Here is a 26,874-nt window from a genome sequence, read left to right on the forward strand (position 1 = left end):
GTCCTATTCAGATACAAGTTGTAGCAGACGTTCATGAACAACATACACAAGAGCAGTCACAAAAACATGCTATAATGCGAAAAGTATTAAGTAATAGTGAACACCAGAAACGATTTCGTGCTAAAAAAGGAGCATTAAGTAATAGATCAACTCAAAGTAGCTTTCATCAACCACGAACTACTGCTGAACGTCAAAGATTATAAAAGCAAATAAGAAATTGCGACAAAACATACAGAAACTCAAGAAGAAGAGTTTACACAAACCCAAGAAGAACAATATGTACAACATCTCGTTAAAGAATCTTAAATGATGCAAATAAAAGATATTTTACATTCAAAAGGAAATTCAATTAAATTTTACCTATTCCTGATCCATTTATAAATTATTAGACTGACACGAATATTAAAATTATAAAATAAAATTATTATTGCCATCATGCGTTAAACAATTTATGAAGTTATCACTTCTGTCGAGCGTCCCGTGACGCACATCATTTTTTTCATAAGCTCCAATAGAAAATTTGATTGGCTTTTTACAATGCTATCCGGTCGTAGTTCTCTTTCTGTGACGCAGGTTATAGATATTTGAATTTTATTCCACAGGCCTTCTGTTTCRCTATTGCTGTTCTCAGAGACAACAATTTTATCTTGTCTTGTGTGATTTGATTTATTTTCTKGACTGCGTGTAATTGTTATTATTTTATTTTCCTTCCTGAGTTTCAGTCAGTGTGAAATAAAATGTTTTATATCGTTTCGGCGAGACAACAGATTTAAAATTCATACAAACTCATAATTGGGAAACATTAATCATCTTTCAGGTCTTTGCCATCTTGAAATCTCAAATTTATTCATAATTCATACAAACTCATAATTGGGAAACATTAGATTCCTTCGGGTCTTTGTCGTCTTGAAACCTCAAATTTGTTCCCATTACTTGGTTTTGAGTTCCTTGTTTAGCCTCACTTGTGTTCGTTATATTAGAATGCGTTGTCTTGTTTGAGTTACCGCATGCCACCAGTTTTTGAAGGTTTCCGTTTGRCTATTTTCTTTAGTCGAAGTTTTTTAGAAAAATGGCCATCAATTGAMGAAAAGGTCTAGAAAAGTGAAACGGGCAGGAAKTATGGCGSMATTTTTGCTCCATCAAACGGCATTAWACGCAACTTTCTAACTGTTCGCCTATTTAAATGAGACTGTTTTGAGAAAATAAACCGGTCGCATCCGATATGAAAATCGAAGAAAATGTGTAGCAAAGCGACACTAGCAGGACTTAGAGCATTATATTTCCTGTGGCCATAAACTATTAGAAGCAACTTTTGAGCTGGTCTCCTTTTTGGGTGGAMATTTTTTGRGGCYAAACKTGTCGAATCTGATACCCGACAAATTCTGATTCGAACATTCAAATTTAAAAACTCAYACAGTTGAACACAAACTTATAACAAAATKATACTAAGAGGAATTATAAAAACTYGTTTTCTCTATACCGGAGCATCAAAGCCAACTTTCTGGCTGCTCTCATCTTTGAGTAACAATTTCTGAAGATATTACACTCSAACCTGATCCGAGGCAAAGTAAGGTTTTAAAATCCGGATTYGAATAATCGTCAATAATTGGAGAAAAAGTGTGGCAAAGCGACTCTAGTAGGAATTATAGTGCTACATTTCYTCTGTGCAAAGCTCATTAAAAGTAACTTTCTACATGGTCTGGTCTCTGAGTAAGACTTTGGAAATTGAAACTTTTTGAAAATTTACCAAGAATTGATGAAAAACTGTAGCCAAGTGAGATTAGCACAAATTATAGATATTAGTTGTCTGTATAGAGTGKCATAAAAATTAACTTTCTGGCTGGKMTCCTCTTTGAGGGAGAAGTTTYTGAAGACAAATTTTGAAAAATCACCCCGAATWGAGGAAAAGCAAAATTATGCCAACAGGGATTATAGAGCAACAGTTCCTCTWTGGCAGAACATCAARAACAAGGTTCTATCTGGTCTCGTCGTGGGGTAATATTTTTTTGAAAAAAAWTGTCAAACCCGTTATGTAAGACAATAAATTCGGTTCTCGTACTGGTTTCGAAAAAAACGGAATTAATTCACTCAGTCTATACATRAAAATATATAAAASGACAAACTTCTAGCACTTGAATGATGTAAAATCGGCGATTTGAGACAATCTACAGCGAGCTTAACGACAGTATAAGAACCCGAAAATTCAATTTTCGATTCTTTAGCACAAAAATCAATTTGGTTTCAATCAAATGGTTTGAAGCACTCGGCTTGACGGCTGGTAGCCACAATAAAAATTATAATTCTTTTTGAGCAAACGGTCTAATCCAATCAGCAAACAGAGAACACAAAGACCGTAAGCGACAAGTCTATCGGACCTTAAATTAGCGCAAACCTAAACGAAGTGAGGTATTAAGCGGCACTTTTCTAAATTACATTGAATTTTTATGTAATCTGACTGGGGGGAGTCACATATAAAATTTATAAAATTAACTTCGTGCCCGCCCCATTAGTGGCACTTTAAAGGTAACGAACCACGTCCGAGTCTGCCACCATCGTTGATTGTTTTTTCTATTCAGGGCCGATTTTTCAAAGTTTTGAGGAAAACTTTGCTATTTTCCGATTAATCGAGTTTATAGACGCGAGTCACGTAATTGATTTTGCTTTTCTCTCTGCCGGACAATTAAGAGACGGCTGACGTTAACAGGATAAGCCCTGACGGGAAACGATTCGATTAATTTGAGGGCTTCCAGCCAAAATTTCATAAATATTGCCTTACGGCTTTGAGGCAATCCTCGGTCTGATGATGGTTGCCTAATTTTTGTAGAAACCAGCCAATAAATTCTCCAATTAAACTGGCAGCTGCCCCTTTTAATAAAGCGACTCATAACTAGATGGGGGTTGGGCATAAATCCAATCGGTGCCCCCCCTGATTTGGAGCGCTGTACATGATCAATGGCAGCGTCTGTTTACAAGATGGCTTTTAAATTCGTTTTCCCAGCCAATTTATAAACTGCTAACGCAGATTTGGAGCCCCTGACTTTTCACCCTAATAAATAATCGCCGAGGTCAGATTTAACAAAGCGGTGCGAAATTTAATTTTTGAACCCGCTTATTGGCCGCAAATTTAACGCTCGTTTGCCTCGAGGCCGATGAGTTTCCATTTTCGGTCGTTCAGAGTTTCACTGTCGGATCGGGCGGATCGTCCAATATGAGCCCGAATCCAATACACAGTCATAACAGGAAGGAAAATATCGTTTTCGGACAATCAATTCCAGAATTTCCGGTTTCCAATATCAGGTAGAGGGCTGGTCTTTTATTGGCTTCGCTCTCAGTTCTTATTGGTGGCTGGCAAATGTTTCTCCACTATTTGAAGTGCAAAATAACCACATACTTGCAAAAGGCTCTTGATTAGCTCCCTTACTTCCAGACAAATTCCTATTAAAACTAATAAAAAAAAAACTCGTGAAGTTCACTTAAGTTCAAGCTTTGCAGAACGCGTTAGGTAAAATTGCCACTGTCGTTTGGTCATTTTTTGCCTCTTACTTTTTAGAAGTTGGAAATTTTGAGTAAATACTAATTGTGAATTGAAAATTTTGTCCAAATAGTCCGATACATAAAATCCTCATCTTTGTCTTATTTTGCTTCTAACTTTCTGGAAATTGGCAACCTTATATTGAACCTGAAGAGGAAAATGTAGAGCTGGAGACGTTTTATTAGAATCCTTTGTCGCCAATTGCGATATTTCCAAGCGTTTTCCACATCGGAATTGTATATTTTTAAATTGTTGGTGCTCTTTTATATGAAGTTTGGCTCCCATTTTTTTAGAGGTTATTTCCCATTCCTTTAAGGCCCAAACCAGCGAAATGCATCTGCCATTCAACCCCGTTCCTTGTCTTATCAGGAACGTTTCGGCTTCAATAAAAAGGCCATCTTCATGAGCTACCTTTGTCAGAGTTATCTGGCGCGGGTTAAAAGAATAGAAAACCAACACAGAACTTGTTAATAAAGGTTTATTTTCGTTGGTCCAAAGTACCTAAATTTGCTAGCCGCTCTATCCAGGCTTAACATACTTATAAGGTAACTATTAATAATAATGATAATAATAATAATATTAAATACAAACGCCCAGTAGTAAGAATTTACAAACGTCTTATTTACAAACTAGTGGCTAAAGTCGTGATGCTGCGAAAGCCGTATCAATTTACATCTATGTACAAAGCAAATGAATTCGATGGTGGCAACGTTTCGGTTAGCGGTCCCGTCCGGCCGTCATCAGGCAATGTACATGGGGGCAAGTTTAGGTAAAAAGGCACTAAGCAGAGAAGGGAAGGGCTTAAATAGTGTCAAGGAAAACGGGGATTCGGGGGTTTCAATTTTTTTCAAGCGAACGCAACGAGTTTCTTAAACGGCGGTAATTATTGTCGTAGCAGGTCAGCAGCTTTGCGCGTAGTTTTTGTCAGTGAATTTGCGCGCTAAAGCCCAGATTCTTTCGCTGCAGGAAGAGATGGATTTCGCGAAAAGTCGGCCGGTCCGACTCGTTTCGGTTCCAGCACTCCATCATCAGGTCGTAAATCTCTTTCGGGCAGATGTGCGGCACGTTCAGGTACATCTGCAACAAGCCAGACAGGAGTTTTAAAGGTTTCTGATCGCATTCCATTTTCCTGGTTTGCATTTCTCACCTGCTGACCATCGTTCTGGTAATGATGGGAGAAATTCTCCAGCAGTCTTTCGTCGGGCAAATACTCAAAAGGCTGCTCCCTGGCAAAGGTCAGGATCTCCCAGAGCAGGACCGCAAAAGACCAGACGTCGCTTTTGCTGGAATATGTGCCCTGCAACACCCATAAGGCGGGAGTCGCTTAAAAAATTTCGCTTTTACAAGTCATACCAAAAGAGCGCTTTCCCAGGACATCCAGCGCAATGGAAGCGGATGTTTACCCCTGCAATGGCAGTAGTCCTGACTGTAGGCGTCCCGGTAGCAGCCCAAGTCGGAGATTTTCACTTGGTAGTTCAGATCCACCAGGCAATTTCTGTAATTTATTAAATTTGGCAACCGAGAAAAGCTGGAAAGGAAAGCTCAAATTTCTGACTTTGAAATTTCGAACGATTTCTGCGTCTTTTTTTGCTTCAAACTTTGTTGATTTGAAAATTCTGCGTAAAATCGTATAGGGAAAATATAGTCTTTAATGCGCTTATCAAAACTATTCTTATGAACAAAAACTGTGCCCGAATATTTTCAATCGTTCACGTTATTTTTTGTTTATTTTTACTTTTAATTTCCTGGAGGTTAAAAATCGTGCACAAATTCGTTACGTATTTCCAACCGTTTTCGCGATATGCACCGAAAATTGAAACTTTTTTTCACAATTTTTTATTGTAACTTTCTTAACGTTAGAAATTTTGCAAAAATTCCAACTAGGAACAGATAGCGCTCAACGCAACCAACCTACCAAAAACGTCCTTGTGAACAATCGAGTATTTCCTGTATTTCCAACCGTTTTCTCGAAATAAACCGAAATGGGCAATATTTCCTGATTTTTTATTCAAAATTCGTGGTTAGACATCGTGCATAAATTCCAATACAGAAAATATAGCACTCAATGCCACTTTTGAAAACGTTCTTATGAACAGTCTAATAGGTTCAACCGCTTCCGAGAGTCCAATTTTTGCTGGTTTTTACAGTAAATTTTTATGCAAATTTGCATTTAGCGTGACGAGGAAAATATCGCGAAACGTTTGATCAAAAAGCTCCTTGCACTCGTTCAAATATTTTCAGCCGTTTTCCAGATATGCTTTCAAATCGCTGGCCCCATTCTTTAGAGGTTGGCAATCCTCTAATAATCCCTTAGAAAAAACACCGCTTTTGCCTAAATATTCTCAAAAGCTCTTAAAAATGTTGAGAAACGTCTCCACTTGGAATTCATCTAATTGAAAACAGTAAATAATGGAAGAGGTCTCCATTAATCGAGGAATCAGGGAGCGTATGTCACGCACTGTTAATTCCCATTTTAAACAGCCTGCAATCCATTAGAGTTAAAATGACGCTTACATCTCAATGCTGTGACTTATTAACAGTTCAACAGCTGCGTAAACCGGTGTATATTTCTCGCTGTCGTCCAAATGAAAACTCCTAATTATTCTCCATGAATATACGTGGAGAGATCGAGCGAATGGAGTAGCGAAACATTTAGAGCAAGTAATAGCTTGCTCTATAGTAGGTAGTAGCTCAGGCGATTTGCTCCCGGACTACTAAACAATCGCTCTTTTTAGTAGGGGGCAAATGTGTTTTAACTGGAAAATGAGCCCAAGAGTGGTTGTAGTTGTTTGCATTCGCTGTGCTGTTTGCACTCTAGCCCCCTTGATATATACGAAATCGTCCATTATTTCCGGCAGATTTAATTAGTTCGCTGATATTTTCCGGGGCAAATCAGTCGCGCCTCTTAACAGCGGGCGTTAGTTATCCAATTAATTTCCCGGCCAAGAACGATCATGGCGCTTTTGAGGGATAATCGTTGAAAATAAGAAAAAAGGCTGCTCACCTGGCGGCCAAGTCCTTGTGAAGCACCTGCATTTGCTCCAGGTGTTTCATGCCAGAGGCCAGTTGGGTGGCCATGTAAATTAGGCAACCATAGCTGGAAAGAAAAGTCGGCAGCTACAGACTGAGGATTAATCGATGAATGTGGATGAATCCGCGCAAATTCCATTGAATAAAACATGGAAAGTCTAAGCCTCTGGAATCGCTGCTGATTGTTAAGCTCGGGCACTTACCTTAATATGCGGGCATTACTGGCAACGGCGCTCGTGGATTCCGCTACGTGATCTTGCAAAAACTGGCACAAATCGCCCAAATGTGCGTACTGTCGCACCGCATAGTAAGAAGGCTCTTGCAATGAGGCTCCCAGCACAATGGCCACATTCTCATCATGCAATCTGGCCAGCTGGTTCACCTCCCTGGAAATTGAGGCAAAAACGCGTCCTCAAAGTGCATCGGGGGGCTGGGAAACTCACCGCTTGAACGCCTCCAAAGCAGTGGCGTCCTCCAGAGTGTAGAGCACGCACAAAGTCGCTTCGCCTTTAACGCTCAAAGGCGTTCCGGTCGTTTCGCACAAGTGCACATCCCCAAAGTGGCCTTTTCCCACTTTTTCCATCACCCGCAATTTTTCACTGGAGATTTTCCTAATCGAAAATGTGTCCACTTTGCTTTCCACCGCTCCCATGTGGGGGCTCAGCGGCAGCATCAAACGCGAACGTGAACTCGATCTGGAATAATTCACATTGCCTGAATATTTGTGATTTTGAGCGTTCTCCATTTCCTCCTTTAATTACGTGCAGTTTCTCCAGCTCATGCCTCAAATGCTACTAAACTATCAAAACCTGTTGATCAAAACTACCTCAAAACGTATCCCGAGTGCGAAATCAAGCCGGAAATCTCCTCCCTGGAGTAGTAGTTTTGAGGTGGGGGCGGTACTGGCGGTGGATCAGTGAGAAAAAGTGCCGCCCCTTCCTCACCAACAGTGGGCCGACTTTTCGAAACCAAATCGGGAATATCTGAAAAACATCCACGAACCAACTCAAAAAACTCGGGATGATTCGAAATCCGGGCCTTAAATATGGATTAGCAGTGGCAAACTGCTTCCGCCACGAAAGAGCGCATTAAGTCCGCACAAACAAGAAATTAATTATCCCTCGGGTGAATATATCATTCGGTTAACTTGGCCGTTAGTTAATTTAAAGATTAAACTTATGCGGCCTCGTTTGTTTCAGTTCTGGGTGCGAATCTCTGGCTTAAATCGGCCTTATAATTGGTCGAAACTGCGAAAAATTGGGGCCACTCACCTGCGTAGTTGGAAAACGCTGGTGACGGTGGCATGGCTTGGGGCGCAGCCCCACTTTTTAATTGCTCATCAACAGCAATCTGGAAAAAATAACTTTGGATAGGGATGGTTTCGATGCTTTGCAACCGTGGCGGAGAATTTCTCGAGCGTGTGGTTGGAGTTTGAAATTTCGTTATTTCCCAAACTTTTTACAGATTCGATTGGAACAACTCGACAATACGCATTTTTTTGCCCTTAACTCCCAGACTAAAGAGCCTCACTCAAAAGAAAATGTTCGCTTTAAATTCGCTCTCTGTCCAGGTAGATTTACTCAAAAATTTGCTCTATTTTGCAACTTTCACTTTGCAACCATAATCTAATATTCCTGTAATTCTTGATATGCTCGCAATTTTTTTTTATATTTGGTGATTTTTCAAACTTGCACTTTCAAACTGTTACTTATGGTTTTTCAGAATTTTTAGGAATGTTCAAAAAATTGTGTCTTTTACGGAATAGAAGCTAGAAGGTTGACTTATACACCCCTAAATAGAGCAATATTTACCCTAATTTTCTTGTAAATGTAGATTTTGGCAACACTTTTCTCGATTTTTGAAACTTGCTATTTAAAAGTGCATATTATGGGTCTGCAGCATTGCGAGTTTTTGTTTGTAAAATTTCGTTTTCAAAAATGTAAAAGGTCAAGCTGGAAAGTTGACTTCCGTGACGTTAAAAAGAGAAACTTTCGCTCTAATGTTTCTGTAATTTTGGATTTGTTCTAAAATTTGCGCAATTTTTGGAGATTTTCCAAACTTACCCTTTGAAACTGTAAGATATGGTTTTTTAGAATCGCATTTTTTGTTTAATTTTTAATTTAAGTAAATACGACCTGGAATTTTTCCTTTGACGTCATATAATAGAGAAATCGTTGTTCTAATATTTTCTCTGTATTTGGGGGGTTTTCAAACTTTAGTTATCGTTTTAGCCGAGTTCTTCAACAAATTATATTGCCAACGTGATAAGAGCTAGAAGGTTGCCTTTTGAGTCACTAGATAGAGAAACCTTGACTGTAGTATTCCCATAACTGTGCATTTACTCAGAAATGTTCTCTGTTTTTGGTGATTTTCCAAACTTGCACTTGGAAACTATAATTTTCAAGAATAATAGGTCTTTTTTTGAATGTCTTCAAAAACGTAATCTATTTAATGCCTTTCCCGGCATTAAATAGATCAAGCTTGGCTCCGCCATTCCTGTTGCAAGTGCGAATATTTTTTCTGATAATGTTCGCCCTTAACTCCCGGACTAAACAGCCTCGCAGCAAAAGGAAATAAATTTCGATAGCCTTGGCAAATAAACCCAGCGCTGATTAACGCAACGGCCCCCATACTACTTTCCATTAGTACGAGAGCGGACACAATTGCGGCCAGGTTGCAAATAGCGCAGACAATTGGTGTTAACTGAGGGAAAGTTTCAGCTGCTGCGCCAAACCGCAATATGGCAATAATGAGGCAACAAAGCTTGGCAGGGACGCCTTAACGCATTTAAAGATAAGATTATGACGGCAATAGACGATTTAACCTGGCCGTTGTGCTATCTAAATAGTCCCGGGCCGTGTGATACACTTCCGCAAACGGAAATTAACACGTTCAACTTCGGCCCGCAACGATAACGTAGAAATACGTGTATTGTTGCTGGGGCAAAGACACGTCTGAGGGGCGACTTACCTTTTCGTTGTCGCTGGTAAGCGCCGCCCTGCTCTTCTGGCTCTTCAGCACTATTAGCACGATCGCAGCAGCCAGGCAGAGAATTATTGCGGTTAGAATCGCGATCAGAATGCCTATGTAGCCCTTTGATTTGATCTGAGCTGGATTTTGCCCGGACGCGTTCACTCGGCTGATGTTTCTATAAGTTTTTCGAATTCAGCGTTTTTTAATCAACATAAAACTCCTGCTAACCTGCCGGAGTTTTTGGACGCCGTCTGGACCTCATCTCCTTGAATGGCGTACTCTCTTTCCGTGAAGTCCGGCAGCGTTGCCGCCAACTCCGCCTCAGTAGTGAAGTTTCCAATCAACAACCCTAAACCCCAAAAAGCAAGATTGTGAGATAAAGATTGGACTCAAAATAGAGGATTTGCGCCCGGATTACTACGCGTAAGAGCGGCGGGAAGAAAGTTTTGGCATACAATGACGCCCTAGATTGCGGGATAGCCTCTGTGCGCTTCGATGCTTCTTTCCACACAAATAGACCGGAGGCATGTAAATCGGCGAAAAATTATGAAGAAATTGAATGTTTACCAGACTCAAATGAGACTTCGCTGAGCAGAATCCATCGGCTTGCAAAGTAAAGTTGAAGTTTCATAAAGCGCCCGATGCGCTGATGAAGCTTGATGGTGACGTTTCGAGAGTGCTCCATCACCAGGTCGGGCATGTAGGAGAAATGAACGGGTTCCGGACTGAACTTGAGTCCGTCCAGGCTGAAGAAGATGCGGGCATGCGAGAAAACCTGCAAGAACAATCGCACAAATTCCATTTGATTGGGCTTTAAATATGCAGGCATTAATTTCGCAATTCGAGCATTTCATGTGAAAGTAATTTGACACGAACGAGGGCCAGGGCAATAACGATGCCATTCCCAAATAAGCCCAGTTATTATTTTAATAAAACATGTAATAATACCTTTGAGCCGGGCTTAATTGAATTATTAACTCGGAAATAAACAGCGGCTTTACGTCAATCTAATTATTATTAAATGCACATGACGGGGCGCTTCTCTGTGCGAGCAGCAGCAGCAGCAGCAGAGAATTTGGATTTTCCGAATTTTCTTATCAGCTCTCGGCGCTTCGAAAACAATTTGGGGCGGGCCGCCCCCGACGAAATGTCGGGCACGCGAAAGTATGCACCATCAGCAGCTTCAAACAGTGTAAAACAGCCGAAATTTCTCCGCGGCGAGCACGTAAAATTACTTTTCTCAACTTTGGAAGCGAATGCTTAAGAACACGTCGGAACCGCTTCAAAGCTCTTCGGCGGCTTCTGCGGCCTCATACTTGAAATTGATTTAACCCTCAGCGTGTAACAAGTCGCCCTTGTTTCGTCCGCTCACTTTAAACCATCCGCTTGCTAATTTTTGCTCGGTTACGGATGATTTTACGTACCTATTTGGGAACTGTCGGACGAATAACACTTGAAACCTGATTCGTCAGAAATAGCTTTATTTAAAACGTTAAAAGAACTGCTAGGACTTCGCAATGATGCCTGAGGTCTCAAGTTTTGATATTTTTGCTTAAAACTTTTTGAAGGTTAGAAATTGCTGATGAAGTCAGATAGGTAAAAGACAGTTCTTGAGACGCTCTTTCTTAAAGGTGCGTATGGCAATAGCTCTAGTTTCAACCGTTTTGGAGATACGAGCTGTTAAACTTCAGCAGTCGCTTAAATTTTCGTATTTTTTCTGACAACTTTTTAAAGGATAGGAATTGCAAACAAAACCCAAGCTAAAAGCCAGCTCTTGAGGCGCTTGTTCAAAAAGGTGCTGATGACAACACAGCTATTCTCACGCGTTCTGGAGATACGCTATCTTAAACTGCAGCAATTCTGCAAATCGTGCCATTTTTGCTTCTATCGTTTTAAAGGTTAGGAAATACACTTCTAGAGATGTTCTTTTAAAAAGGTTCGCTTATAGCGATCTGGACATCCGCTCTCGTCAACTTCAACAACCCCTTAACTTTGCGAGTTAAGTTTGCTTCTAACCTCCCAAAGATTGGGAATTTTTGGGCAAACCTCAATAATAAAAGACAGACCCCGAAACGCTCTATCGAAAAGCCCCCGACAACTAATGCGATATTTTCAATCTTTTTGGAGATATGAACGAAAATGTTGTAACATATACCAAGTTTGGCTCCTGCTTTTTTGGAGGTTAAACTGGATCCTTAAGAGCCCCATGGGAGCAGCTTAAGATTAATGAAAACCCTGCTAACCTGTACATCTTTGGTGAACCAATTGTTGGTGTATAAATGGGCGGCGGAAAAGTTGCGCACTCTATCGAACTCGAAGAGAATTTCGAGCGGAAGTCCGGCCCAACCTGGAGTGTCGTTCCGCCAGCCAATCCATTCATATCCTGGAACAATGAGTCAATGTGGCAATGCCGGTACAACCGCCATTTGGCAACTTGAGATGCAATTTTGCCGGATTTGCATTTATATTGGGTTTTTGAAAAGTGGCAAATTGCAACCCCGAGTGTTCCCGTCCCACGCTTGACTGACCACTGACCGAATGGGGGCCGATTCGTGCCCAGGTATTTCCCGGATTTTCCAGCATTCTTGCAAGAAGTTTAATCCGGGAAAAAACGAAAAAAATACACAACAGCAGATGGTTAGCTGCGCAAGTGGGGCCCGTAGTTTCACCATGTTTATGGCCAATATTGCGTCGTAAAGAATCTGTTCATTATTTAGATAAGGCGGGCCCTTCAGGCAATAAAGTTCTTCGAACCGATCCCTCACAAACTGTTGCTCAAGAGCCATAAATCAAACGGCGGTTTATTGAAAAAAATTTATCGGCTTCTTTTTTTCCGACACTTGCATGCTACTAAACTTTTCGGCCATTAACTCGCGCACTAATAACGCGACTTAAAGCTTAAGCTCAAACACCCCCGTTTTTAAACAATGGACTATCAAAACTAATCTTTGGTAACGGCCCTTTAGTAGTAGGAGGCCAAATGGCCGGAATTGGTGGAGGGAGAAAAAGTCAAAATCTCACTCACCCTTGCCAAGCCCTTTAATATCAAGTCGAAAATTGTCCTGTCCCTTAACGCCGTCGGTCAACTGTCCGAGCCCATGCAGCAGCTGTCCATTCTCGTCCAGGCCGTCGTAGCTGCGATCGCTGAGATCCAGATCGGTTTTTTTCACTCCTTGTGGCATGCTGTAGCTCTGCAGCCCGTCTAAGACAGTGCAAAGCGCATTGTTAACGTTAACTAAGCGCTCAGAGACAGCACTAATAGCGCGTGAAGAGCGATGGAGCGCAGGCAGATTTATGGGACTGACCGGCCGAAGGGCACGATATGCTAAACAACGGTCTTTAAATCAATAACAGTACGAACTTAATTAGGCATTTGGACAGGGCCTATCGCGGCTTAATTTGCAATAAATGGCCATAAGTTCACGCCAAACGTGATTGAATGCTGATACAGATGCAGGATTTAACTCAAAGTCCCGATTTAACGCCGGTCAATGTTCAACAATGGAATAAAAAAATCATGGATTGCAAAAAAGTACTATTTTTTTAATGGAAATCAACTCACCAATCCAAGGACAGCCGGATAGTTCAATGCGCATGCAGGCTGTTCGCACGTGGTCGCTGTAGGGAAGAATTCGCAGCTTGGAAGAAATGGCCGGAGGATCCAGAGTCTGTTCCACTATGGTGAAAGTGTCGCTATTTCCCGACAGTAACTGAAAAAACACAACTTTCCAGTTTTTTTCCCATGCCCCCAGACTAACAGCTGGAGTATGGGTCGGAAACAAGTATTGATGCAGAATCGAGAATTAAACATATGAACACTAAAAATTCCTCACTCAAAGTGGAGATTAGACAAGAGGTTCTAGTTTATGTGAGTTGATGGAGAAAACCCCAATGCAGTTTTCCTGTAAATATGCAGTTTCTAAGGTATTTTCTCTATTTTTGCCGTTTTTCAGGATCGCAAGATTTTTTCAAAACATTCTGGCTCCAAAGGCATAATAGATACAAGGTTAGATATTTTTGCAATATTAGATAGATAAATCTTTAGTCTAATACTATGTGATTGTCGATTTGCTCGTTTTTCCAAACGATTTCAAAATTGCACTTTTCTTCTTCAGAATCAAGAAGTTATATCCGAAAAATTCTGTCTCAAAAGGCTTAATAACTAGCAGGTTGCCTTTTACATTAGTCAATAGAGAAAGATTCCCCCTAATATTGTTGTTACTGTGAATTTTCTCGAAAATKTTCTCTATTTTTGGTGATTTTTCAACCTTGCACTTGGAAACTTAAATTTCTTCAAAAAAAGTTCTTCAGACTCGCAAGGGTTTCTCAAAACAAAARTTTTATATAKRTATTAAATAGATAAATGTTTGTTTTCGTCTKTAGGGAATTCTGGAATGGCTTGARAAYTTTCTCTGATTTTGACGATTTTTCAAAGTAGCACTTTTATAAACTGCAAGTTGTCGTTTTTCAGAAAGGTTTTTTTCAGCAAATTCTGCCTCGAAAGAGGTAAGAGGTAGAAGGTTGCCCTTTACATCATCAAATAACTGAAACTCTGCTCGAACATCCGTGTCAGTGTAGAGTTGCTAGAACATTTTCTCAATTTTCAGCGATTTTCCAAACTTGCACTTTGAAACTGTAAGTTGACTTTTTCGCAATTGCAARGTTTTMTTCAAAAAATTCTCTATCGAAATGGCCAAAAGCTGAAAGCTTGCGTTTTTCACGATTAAATAGAAAAATATTCGTTTTAATATTTCTGGACTTATAGATTTGCTGGAAATTTTTGTCTATTTTTCAAACTTGCACTTGAAAACTGTGATTTATTGTGTATTTAAAAAAAAAATCTTCTTCGGAAATAAGAGCTAGAAGGCTGGATTTTGCATATATAAATTAGATAGTGAAAAAATTCAGATAGATAGAGAATATAACGAGCAAATTAAATTACATGGCGCATCAACATTTGCGCGATATGACTCAAAACTTTCTTCTGATTTCCCTTGAGATCTATTAGCAATAGTCCGAGGGCAGACAAATAGTTTTCAGCTAAATGAAATCTTCGGCGTGAAGCCTTTGAAGTTGCCTGCAAATCTGGACATTTGAAGAACGATCGCAATTTAACAACGAAATTCGAGTAAAATTTTTCGGCCTTTTTTCGCACTTTTATCTTATGTCAACGGAGATCTGGCATACCATGGGACGATCCATCATGGTTATCTTTCCGGAACGATGTATGTAGGTCAGTATCCGCAATATACGGGGAAATGGGCTCGGATATACATCAGCTGCGTCCCTCAATTTATGCCGCCCGGGGTTTTTGTGCATGCAGATGGCCCGTACGGGTATTAATTATTATAATATCGAGGTTTCCAGCCAGTTTTCCACTGCCGGCAGCCCACACGTCTCAAATATGGAGAAAAACCGACGTGCGCCGATTTATTTGCCCCCATTTAATGACATTGCAAAAAGCCGACATTCAATAATAAATTCGCAAATGTAAACCGATATTCGTTCGTTTCCGCTACAAAACGTCAATTTTTTTACTAGTTTATCGCTAATATGATAAATGGGCGATGTTTGGAAATAAATTTAATGGGGACGGCGTTGGAAATACGCGCGCACCGTTTTGTATTCGCAATTTATCGAGACAAACAATCAAATTAGCCGATGGATTTTCCCATTCGGATTCAGTGAAGTGATGGCTGTATTTCAGTTTTTTTTACAAAGAAAGTCCAGGTTTTTCCTCGAGCGCCTTTACCACGCGACTAGAATCAAGCGAGACTAGTCCGGGAGCAAACCATCAAACACCAACAACCCCATTTTTCAGCACTGCTGACAAGTGACGCCGCTGGCCAACCAACAGAACAAAGCTTCGAAAACTGCACAAAACACCGCAGGCTGAAGCCGGAAAACCGCCGTGATTTCCAATGAGCTATCAGGGCTAATTAACAGATTAAACGTCGATGTTGGGAAACAATTGGTCCATTGAAAATCGCATTTGGACTTTTCCAACTCACTTGCCATCAAAACTGCTTTCGACTGGCGCTAGTCCGGGGGCATGTTTACGGAAACTCACCTCTTTGCCGCTGCGATCTTTCCAGCGCACCCACTTCTGTAGTCCGGGCCTCCAGTACTCGACCATGTACTGTTCGGCGTATTCTTGGCCCTGTCCATTTCCATAGCGCCCTTGAGTTTTGGTGCCTTAAAAAAATTGTCAGCCAAAAAAGCAGATTATTAACTGCGGAAAATTACCTGTGATGACGTGCAGTTTTCCCAGGTCGATTTCCAGGTACTCTCGGGAGTTGCGGGACACCATATGACGCGGACACCAAGCGCCTCCTTGCTTGTTGTTGCGCAGCCTGAAACAGCCCCCCCAAAAAATCAGTTTTCTCAACTACCCTTAGCTCAAGGATTGATTCATCAGTTACTTGCATCAAAACTGAAAACAAGTATTTCCTAAGCCGAGACAGACAAATCGCTAACTGATTTTCCCGAATGTTGAAGGAAAACCGAGGGCAAACAGTGTCTGTTTTCCTAATTCGACGTCTTTCAGAGGAAATTGAAAGAAAATGCCAGATTGGAAATCGCTATTCGAGCGTGTTTTTCGTTTCTGTCTCCACAATTTGGCGTTTTACGATGCACCTGCTTCGCCAGCCCCTGGGGGGATGATGGCGAAATCTCCCAGCCAGCCAGCCAGACAGTAAATTCGTACTTTGCGTCCGAACCGATTGGAAATGGAGAGAGCGCTTGTCAAAGCAACGTCGTGTTGTTTTTGAGGATTCGATTCCGGCCGACGAGACTTTATCTGAGCACTGACGGAATTAAATATGGAAATTGTGACCGAACAAAAAATTACCTGGCATGATGCGGGCCCACGCTTCCTGAATCGTAGCTGCTGCTGGCTGTCAGGGCAGCGTCTTGGATCCGTCCAGACTCCAAACCCAATGGTTGAAAGCACTGGTCACCTGAAACAGCATTGAATTCTACATTAACCCCCGCACTAAAACCAACCATAGTGGGAAGCAAGGTTTGAGCACCCCAATGGGTACACAAATGGCTGCGCCATCTAAACTACTTTCCATATGCCATTAAGCTCCTAGTCCACGTGCAAAGGTCAATTTTTTCTTGAAATATCTTCGAAAATTAGAGAAAATCGCATCACACCCAGTTTTCAGCTCGCAAATAAGGAGATCATTAAACGTGCCTCGAGCATGGCACAGTTCGAGTGTGTTTACATAATAGACAAGCCATCGAAGTATTTTTCTAACGATCGATACCGGGTGGCTCGAGGGTTGTTCAAAACCAGTAAAGTACTTGGCAAATTCCCGAATAGCGTGCTCTCAGCTAATAACCACCGAATGGGATCGATAAAAAATCGCCTTAGTTTCGAAATAAAATACCACCAGATGTATGGAGTGAATCTGGGGATTTCGCACCTTGATCGAGTGAAATTCGCACCAAAATTAGTGGCAAGTAGAGCGGGAATCGTGCGGAAATATTGATGAGGCTTTTAGTGAGTGAAACTGATCATCGTACCTTTGTAAGTTATAAACATTTTTTAAATAAACTAAATTTATGCCTCCAAGTGGGAGTAAGTGGAAGTTACAGTCTTTTGGATTTTTGGTGAGGAAAGTGTGCTCCGTTTCTCGTGCGAGTCCCAATTTAGCGATGTAACTCGTTTTTTAAATTCGAGTTATTTTTGGTACGTCGATGTAATAAAAAGTAATTGCAACAAATGGAGAGTAATTATAGAGCAGCTTTTTACGTTGGTTTATCGAGCAGATGCTGCTCTGCTAGTTCTGCCAGAGCGGCTTTTTTCGCTATTTTCGTCAATTTTTGGCAAATTTTCAAAGTTGAGGACAATTTGTACCGGCTTCAGGAGTCATTAAGACTTGGTTTTACTTTTCAATGAACTCGTTGCATTCTTCGTTTCCTTGAGATAAAAATGAAACAAAATTCGAGACATTTTAAAAAACTTGATATTTCTTGAATTATAATAGGAAAATGTCGGTCAAAACTCAAAATTTAATTACACATGAATGGTTTGTTTGCGGCCTTAGAAGCATCCTGATATGCAAATGTTATGTATTTAAGTCTTTAATAAGGACCGCTCAGGATAAATTGCGACCGCTCAAAAATCGCTTAAAATGAAGACAAAATTTCGATTTATCCGAATCTGAAGCTTCCAGCGTGTTTTTCAATGAGCTCGTTACATTCCTCGTTTCCTCGAGTAGAAAATGGAGCAAATTTTCAGGCATTTTCGGAATTTTTCTATTTTTTTGAAAAAATCACAACCTTGAAAAATTTCGGTAAAAAATTAATTTTTTTCATGTGTGTTTTTTGAGCTAAATGGATTATTTCCGCCCTAAAAAACCTCTTAATATGCATATTTAAGATGTCCGAGCCTTAATAAAGAACATATCGTCAAAGATCGTGACCGCTCAGAAATCTCTTAAAATGAACCCAAAATGTCGATTGATTCGAGCTAAAGCTTCCGACATGTTGTCTAATTAGCTCGTTGCATTCCTCGCTTCCTCGAATTGAAAATGATATAAAATATGAGATATTTGGAAGTATTTTATATTTTTTGAAAAAATCTACCCTTTAAAAAAGTGTTATCGCGTGTTTTTTCAGTTCAACGGATTGTCCCCGGCCTAAGCTTCCCATTATGCCCATTTTTTATTCGAGTCTTTAATACGAAAAATATTCACGGTTGAAGATTTCAGAAGTCGATTTTTCCCGACCAGAGGCTCTCAGTGTATTTTCCAATAAGTTTGTTGCATTTCTCATGCCTTCCAGCTGAAAACGATTCGAAGGATTTTGATAAACTTAACATACAGGGTGATGCTCATAAAGTATACTTCTTATAAGTGCATTAACAAGTTTTTATTTTTTTCCGCGAAAACCGTGCGTTCTACGAACAAAACTCAACAGCGGTTTTTTGTCCATAATAGAACAAGCAATGAAAGTGTGAAAATAATTTTCGACTCACCAATGGCTCAACATTTTTTTCTTCAAAAATACTAAATGTCTTATCGGCAGGCGCGCCACTAGGTCACGAGAAAACTGGTTTATTCTGGACATCTGGAAAATGTAATTAAAATATCTCAAGCGGGTTCGGATATTGAAATATTATTTCTCTGTTTTTGCCCTTAGAGCCCTAATTAATTAGAACCATTTATCTTCATTATAAATTTTCACTCTTGGTGGTTGGAAAGTCCGCCACCCTGTTTAAAGGTATTGTTTGACAGCCACAATTTCGCTTGCATGTTTTTGGCACGATGACAATCATCTTAATCCGAATAATTGCCGTCCAATCCGGAACGAGAATGATCTTAATTACCGCAACACCGACGCTCTTTTGCCAACTGCCTAACTGAATTATTCACCATAATTATCCCGGACAGCAAAGAGAATTAGCTGAGGTCCCCGGCTTAAGCCGTCAGGGTCAACAAATTATCCTGCCAGCTTTGTAACGGCTGCTGCCTGTTTGTGTGCGCTTTTTCAAACGTTCAATTTCCAAAAAAAGTCGTCTTTTCCAGCCATTTCCCAGCTTCAGGCACAATTCGGCAACAATTTCCACTCGAGTCCAAAGTTTCCAGTGTGGTGAAATGTGTCCGTTACTTAAACGAAATAGTTTCCGGATGATAATTATGAATTACAAAGGCCTTTATGGCAATGGCGGGACGCATTCCGAGTGGCCCCAAGTCCGAAAACCGTCCGCTTTCCACCAAATCCAGCAGACGGAGCGAAAACAGTTCTTAGAGCCATTGTGATGGTAATCGACGCCGTTATGGAGCTTTGTCCGCGCGAAAATGGACGCCCCCGTTATCAGATTAATGTCGTTTAGACTGTTAACTGGCGTGTGTTATTAGTCCCAACTCCAGTTTAACTTTGCGAACAGATTACATTCTATTAAACTTGCTTGGAGGACCGCAGTTGATTTTTTCCCTGCGTCCCCCGTATATGCGAGTGTTTGGCTGTTTTCATACCGATCGCCATAGCAACCGCCTGCCAGAGCCAATGGCAGGCTGCCTCCCCCTAGACACCCCGATATTACAAATTACCAGGTGGGCTCAATAGGAATGAATGGAATTTCCAAATGATCCCCTCAGAAGCATTTTCCGCCAAACAGCAACGAAAAGAACTAAATATACTGACCCGTATTTCGAGTTGAGCTGCGGCAAAGGTGCATTTTCGCCGTGCCTTCAATATGCAATAAACTATCCGGTTTATACGGTTGCTTTTGTCGAAAAGACACCGAGCATGAAAATATTTCTTCTCGCGCTCGACTTTTAGGTCCTTCGACCCTTTCCCGCCTGCCTATAGGCCACATAATAAATGTTTTATTCACCCCCGCGCTTCCACCCCCACAAAGCACAGGGTTTATCTATTTACTCGACCAGAATAACTTTGCCTATATCTAGATATAGAGAAAAACACAGCCCAAGTTGTTGACGCCGGAATGTGGAAAGGTCCAAATTTGGGGATAATGATGTCGGTTTAGTGGCGTAACTGAATAAAGCGGGGGTCACCGTTCTCTTCATTTCTCGCAGTCAATTAATGTCTTTTTTTGGCTTCATCTGGCAAAAACCATACTTTGAAACTGGTGAGCTTCGCCAGTTTTTCAATCGTCGTGGAGACGTTTTCCAAGCACAAGCGGTGTGCATCTTCAGAGGTGCATGACGCATTGTGACGAATTTTTGCAAATTTGTTCAATGTGCCACCGGCTAAGTTGCTTTTAAAGCTCTCCAATTAAAAAAATAACCAAAAATCAAGAAAAATATTTTTCAGAGCGAATAGAGTGCAGTTTGCTCTATGCAGAAGCGTAATAAAAACCACTCTGACTATTTGCCGTTTTGAGGAATTCATATTTGTAATGACCGTTTGAAAAATCAACAGTTGAGGAAAAACTAGATAATTAAACTTGCAGAAATTATAGAGCTATATTTCCACGTTCTAACGCGTCTTCTCCGATCCGAGACAACTTATGATTAGAGCACTCAAATTTAAATAATCGCCCACAATTGAGGAAAGGCATTGCAAAGTGATACTGATGGAAATTATAGAGCCTCAATTCCTCTATAGAAAGCCGTGGAAAGCAACGTTCTAGCTGATCTCTCCTTGGAGTAACAATTTTTTGAAAAAATACATGTCAAGACGATCAGTTAAGGTTTGAACTTCCAAATTGAAAAAATTGTTAACAATTGCGCAAAATGAGTATCAAGATGGTATTCTCGGGAATTATACGAGGCACCTTTTCTCTCTAAAGGCACATAAAACGCGTGTCTAGCTGATCTCCTCTTAGAGCAAAAATTTTTTAAAGAAAATCATGTCGAATCTTGAGCGAAACAAAATAAGATTTGAATATTTCAGCTTAAAAGATTGGCAACAATTGAGGAAACTCAAGGCGAATCTAAAAGCCATAAAGGCAATTTTGAAGCCGGTTTTTACTTTACATAGTACACAATACATTTTTGAAAGAAAACCTGTCGAATACGATAGAAGAAACTTCACACTTTCAACAGTCAAATTGAAAAAATCGGAAACTATGGAGGAAACTGTCTAGAAAAGTGAAACTGGCGGCAAATTATAGAGCCACATTTGATCTATAGAACAGCATACAAAGTAACTTTCTAGTTTGTCTTGTGTTTAAGGGAGAGTTATTTGAAAAAATCTGTTTTGAGACACTCATTTCTCAATTCAAATTTCACTTTTATTTTGAAAAATCACCAATAATCGAAAGAAATCGACACGAAACTGATGCTTTTAGTCATAATCTAGTTTCATTTTTGCTATTCAATTAACTTAAATCAAAGTAACAATTAATGTTAGAGCGGGGTTTTGAATAATTAATTTTTGAAATTAAAACTGTCGAACGGGAAATGGAAAAATTGAAATTTGCAACATCCTCTGTTGAAAAATCGGCAACAATTGAGGAGATGCGGTAGCAAAATGATGCTAGCAGGAATTTTCGATTCTAATTTTCTCTATAGAAGAATCTCGCATTTCAGATATAATCGAGGTTCGAGCTTAGTTTTGAGCATGAAACCAATTTTATATCGGTATATCTTTGAGTAGGAAACAGGTGAAAAATCAAAATTTCAACATAAAAAATTGAAAAATCGCCAAAAGTTCAAAAATATTTATAACAAAGTGACACTGCCTGGAATTTAAGAGCCAGATTTCCTCTAACAAATTACATAAAAAGTGACTTTTCAACTGTCCTCTTGTTAGGGGGAGAAATTTTTGAAAGAAATCTGTCGAATCAGAAAAGTGACAAGAAGAGATTTCACATTTTGAACAATCGCTCAAAATTGAACAAGAATGAGAGCAAACTGACATCAGCACAAAATAATAAAGTCAACTATTATCTATCTAATGGCATGCAAAACACCCTCGTAGCGAATGTTCGGTTTGAATGGGGAATTTTTGACAGACAATTTTTGAAGACAGCCCTGTAAAACGCGGTAGGACAAAATAGACTCTTCAGCCATTTCTTCCGACCATCCTGTAAATTTACAGTGTTTACGAATTGAGAAACCGACTATTTTGGATTCGTTCTGGTATAAACGACTTGACGAGAAAAATATACGTTTTAAGCGAAAAATTAAACATTTGCTGCAAACCACTGCTGCTGCTGCTGCTGCTTAAATTTCATATGATGCGATCGTTGCAATTGAGTCGATCTGGATAACGAGCAAAAAACGGGCAAATTCCGTCCTGTCACATCGTCGGACAACTTTCGCCAACTTTATTCCCATCGAGGTGCTTAAAGTCGGCAAACTCTCGGCCGTTTAAACGATCCGAAGCCAATAATAAAACGTTTAAAAACGTCAGACATGCGACTTTATGAAACCTGCCCGTTTTTAGCGGAACTTCCAGCTGCATGTTCTTAACGTTCCAATTTCCCCAGCTTTCAGACTCCATTATTCGCAAAGGAAAATTCAACTGGAATGTATTAAGTGGCGGCTGCCGCCGCCCCTTCTATCCCGACATGTGCTTAGAATGTTTCTGCTGTGAACGCGAACTTGAGGAATTTTTTTTGATCGTTCACAGTGATTCAGTGAATCACCACCGTTTCCCATCTGCGGAACGTTTTTCACAGCCCGGTTTCCCTTAATAATGTAAATTATTAGCCGACCAGAGGCGTTGGAACGGTGGAAAGGTGGAAATTTACCTAGTGTCGACTGCCAGCTACGAACTTGAATAAAACACAAGTCGGGGAAATTGCCTTCGCATTCGTACAAGAATTTCCCGACGAACTGATCGTTGTTTTCGCGCTGAATTATTTAGCGCTGCTTTTCGATGGCTTTAGAATTGATAGAATATCTTAAGGAGTAAATGGTGTTTCGGTGGAATTGAATGCGGCCGCTCGCTTTGCCAAAGGCTTCATTCTTGTGGGTCTGTGGAGACCGGCAAAACCCGTTGCTTTCAATTTTGCTTTATATAAAATAGAAAAAGCCGCTCTGTTCGAAGATATTCGCCAATAATTCAGAAGCCATCCGCAATCAGGTTTTCCCATGATCGAGAATTCCTTCTTGTTTGTTTTTCCATTCAATCATCCAAATGTCCATTCTAGGCATTTGATGTTAAAGATAAATGTCCTGATTTGGTTCCATCTTCATTGCGTTGAGTGTTGGTGGGGGACACGATCCATTTTTTTAAACGCTTAAAACCTTCATAATTCGGGAACAGTGAAGAATAGCTGGATACTCCTGGGGACCTTTTTAATGAGGCGTATTATGGATTGTTTTTCCCTAATTAGGTTTTATTAGAAATTTCTAACCTCTACAAAGTTAGGGGCAAAAACGGACTCAAGTTGCACATTTTGCTTAAAAGCTCGGAAACGCCTGGAAATACACGACAAGTGCTAAGAACTGTTTTGGTAGAGCGTTTTGAGGAGTATAATTTTTGCAATGAAAGTTTTTTTTAATTTTTAACCTCTACAAAATTTCAGGGAAAAAATGTAAGTTGCACTTTTTTGGTCTAGAACTGGGATACGATAGATAATACCGCACTAGTTCTAAGGGCCATTTTGGTAGAACGGTTCAAAATCTATGTTTTATTCGTCAACTTTTATTTCAAATTTCTAGCCTATTGAAAGTTAAAAGGAAATTGAAGCAAAAAGTTAYAAATTTTTGTCATTTACTCAAAAAACGGTTCAAAATTACGTACTAATTGTAAGAACATTTKTATAGAGCGGCTTGAGAGCCATATTTCCTTGAWTGACGTTTACCCTAAATTCTTAACCTATCCAAGGTCAGAAGTAAAATAACGAAGGGTTGCGAAATTTGGTCAAAATCTKAGAATCCGCTAAAAATCGCGTGCTAGTCCTAAGAACCATTTTGCTAGAAGGGCTCCAGACGTCTTTTTTCTTTATTAAAAATTTCACGAATTTGCTAACCTATGCAAAATTAGAAGCAAAATAAGCCAGAAAACTGTAAATGTTTATATCTGCAATATTTCGGAATCCGCTAAAAATCGCGTACTTGTCCTAAGGACCACTTTGCAAGAGGGGCTCCAAGGCAAAATTGTATTTATTAAAAATTTCACGGAATTTCTAACSTATGAAAAATTAGAAGCAAAACTACACAAAAAATTTGCTAATTTTCCTCAATATCTCTAAAACCGCTAATAATCSCGTACTTGTCATAATGACCATTCTGCTAGAGCGGCTTCAGGGCTAAATTTCCTTTATTACAAATGTCACAAAATTCCTAACCTGTCCAAAATTAGAAGCAAAATTACGCAAAAAATTACAAACTTTCCTGAATATCTCGAAAACCGCTAAAAAACCCATACTTGTCATAAGGACTATTTTGCTAGAGCGGCTCCAAGACTAAATTTTCTTTCTTAGAAATTTCACAAAATTTCTAACCTATGCAGAATTAGAAGAAAAGTTACGCAAAAAATCGCTAATTTTCCTCAATATTTCGAAAACCCCTAAAACACGTGTACTTGTCCGAAGGCCCATTTTGTTCGAGTGACTCCAAGGCTAAATTTTCTTTATTATAAATTTCACAAAATTTCTAACCTATTAGAATCAAAATTACGCATAAATTGCTAATTTTCCTCAGTACCTCGAAAACCGCTGAAAATCGCGTACTGATCCTAAAAACCATTTTGCAAGGGCGCCTCCAGGGCAAAATGTTGTTTATTGCAAATTTCGCAAAATTCCTAACCTAAGCAAAATTACGCAGAAAATTTAAAATTTTCATCAAATTCGCATTAATCGTTGAAAATCGGTCAGGAGAACAAAGAACTTATTTGATAGAGCGGCCCAAGAGCTACTTTTTCTTTAATATATTTTTTGCAAAATTCCTAACCTCTGCGGAGCTAGCAAAATAAGAGTAAAACTTGCAAACTTTGGTCAATATCTAGAAAACCGCGCAAAATTACATACAACTCTTAAGAACGATTTTCATAGACCGTTTTTAAGGCAGTATTTTCATTATTATTTACCTCATTTACCAGAAATTCTTAACCTCAACAAAGCTACAGGCAAAAACTTGCAAAGTTTAGTCGATATCTCTCAAACCAGAAAAAATCGCACACTACTCTTGAGAGCCATCTTTATGCCTTAAAATAAATCCAGAATTGATAACCTGTAAAAGGCTAGAAGCAAAATAAGGCTCGTATCTCGGAGATGGTTGAGCCATTTTTTACTCAATGCGCTCAGAGCTCTGAAACTACTGACCTTTTAAGGCTTCACCCGTTAGATGAAACAGGTTTCAAAAAACCTTCGCTCTATTAATTGGTTCCTTTTCAACATCCACTCTCAAATTATTCCTTCAATAAAGAGTTAAAGTGGCTGAATGTTTAAAGTTTCATCGTTCTAAGTAACCCTTCTTTGGTAATTTATCCGACAAAACAAGGGGAGTTAACTGAAAATTCGCGTTTTTCCTCACAAATCCAATGCAAATCCCCGACAAGGCCTGACAAGAATGTTAAATAACGTGCCATCTGCAATGGGAATCGGTGCGCAGTCTGCAGCAAACACAAAGTCACTTAATCAGTTTACTTTAGTTGTGCAATTAGATTTATTCGCAATCCCACTTTGAAGGAACTTTGCCAGCGCCTACTCCAAAATTTAATTTAATTTAATATAGCCAGCGTTTCGCTGTTGTTTTCCGGAGCTTGCCATTTCAAGCAAAAAAAAAACGAACAACGTTAATACCGACAAAGCTGCCAAGAATCAAAGATGCCTATTTATTTCAATTCCCCTGAAGTTCTTCGGAACTTGAGGATTAAATTTTTTTGGTGGGGCCCTGAAGCAAATGGATTTTTGTGGGATTTTTCGTGCCTTTGGATGCCTACCAAGTTCAAGTCCATGGAAGGTCGACAGATGGCCGAAAAGTAGCAGGATCAAAGTGGCACCCGCGATGTCAAAAAAGCGGCGTCCAGACGTAGTCATGGCGATCACGGCGTTACGTTGACGCCGTCGCGACGGCCATTTCGACGTTTCTCACGCACCACTCGCGTAATACTGAACTGATTTTGGTCCTGCCAGAGCTTCCCGATCCAGAGACAGGGTGTACGTGCGCAACAGGCAACTAGATAAACTGGAACAGGAAAAAAACAGTGGAGAAACTGGACCATTCGGCCACTCGGACTTTGCGTACTGGAAAGTCCCATTTCCAACTGTTTCCCAGTTCATCAAACGCTCTAAATTATTTGCTTTTAAGATGTTGTTTGATCCGTTCTGTGGATCCGAGCAATTGCTATAAATATGCATTATCTCCATTAATTCGCCACCGCCGCTCCCTTTCGCATGATTTCCAGCAATTTCGTTGCCTCCATTTCGAAATGTCATTTTTCCATGTTTCCAGATTTTAATCACGACACACATTATTGCGAAATAAACTCAACTGTTTTGTTATCGCTAGCGACATTTACGTGGTTGTATGTCGAAGCGAGTGCATTTCCGTAATAGTTCCATGATTGGTTGATGGTTTTTTGTTTTGTTCTTCTGTTGCTGCTTTTGCGGCGATTGTTTTTTACGAGTTTTTGTCGTCCGAACACTGAGATTTTTCAGCTGATTTGACGAAATTGCATTAGAAATCGTCTGTAATTGACCTAAATCATTGTATGTTTTCGCGCAAAGTCGTCCTGAGATAATCGTGAAAGTTTCTCAAAGACTCTGTTTTGTCCATTTTCAAAATCAATTACTCTCGATACTAACAAGAACAAAAACTTGTCTATATCTGCATTAAATTGAGAAAAGCTTGTTTTATTTGGCCTAAAAGTTTCGATTGTCCACCATCATCAGGGCTCTTGGAGGATTTTTTTGATTATCGGCATGTTTTGATCGAAACGCGCTTGCAAAAATTATTTGTAAAAAT

General features: G+C 39.9%; 1 protein-coding gene across 2 annotated transcripts; it reads right to left on the reverse strand.

Moving 5' to 3' along the window:
- Nucleotides 1-3,996: 3,996 nt before the first annotated feature.
- On the reverse strand, nt 3,997-26,116 carry LOC109541854 (discoidin domain-containing receptor 2). 2 transcript variants are annotated; one of them, XM_048669818.1, is made up of 18 exons: nt 25,850-26,116; nt 16,386-16,494; nt 15,782-15,888; nt 15,606-15,730; nt 13,098-13,245; nt 12,561-12,737; nt 11,779-11,918; nt 10,103-10,310; nt 9,764-9,884; nt 9,533-9,701; nt 7,834-7,912; nt 7,389-7,545; nt 7,006-7,257; nt 6,766-6,948; nt 6,537-6,629; nt 4,886-5,027; nt 4,680-4,829; nt 3,997-4,609 (listed from the first exon to the last, which is right to left on the reverse strand). In XM_048669818.1, the coding sequence occupies exons 1-18, from the start codon at nt 25,944-25,946 to the stop codon at nt 4,457-4,459; spliced, it is 2,610 nt and encodes an 869-aa protein (XP_048525775.1). In that variant the 5' UTR covers nt 25,947-26,116; the 3' UTR covers nt 3,997-4,456. The 2 variants fall into 2 exon arrangements, with proteins under 2 accessions (XP_048525775.1, XP_019766409.1); XM_019910850.2 differs by having other exon boundaries at nt 9,533-9,710; nt 25,850-26,115.
- Nucleotides 26,117-26,874: the final 758 nt, after the last annotated feature.

The sequence above is a fragment of the Dendroctonus ponderosae genome, unplaced genomic scaffold, assembly GCF_020466585.1.
Source record: "Dendroctonus ponderosae isolate FM_Combo_2020 unplaced genomic scaffold, Dpon_F_20191213v2 Dpon_F_20191213_9, whole genome shotgun sequence".
Lineage (NCBI taxonomy): Eukaryota > Metazoa > Arthropoda > Insecta > Coleoptera > Curculionidae > Dendroctonus > Dendroctonus ponderosae.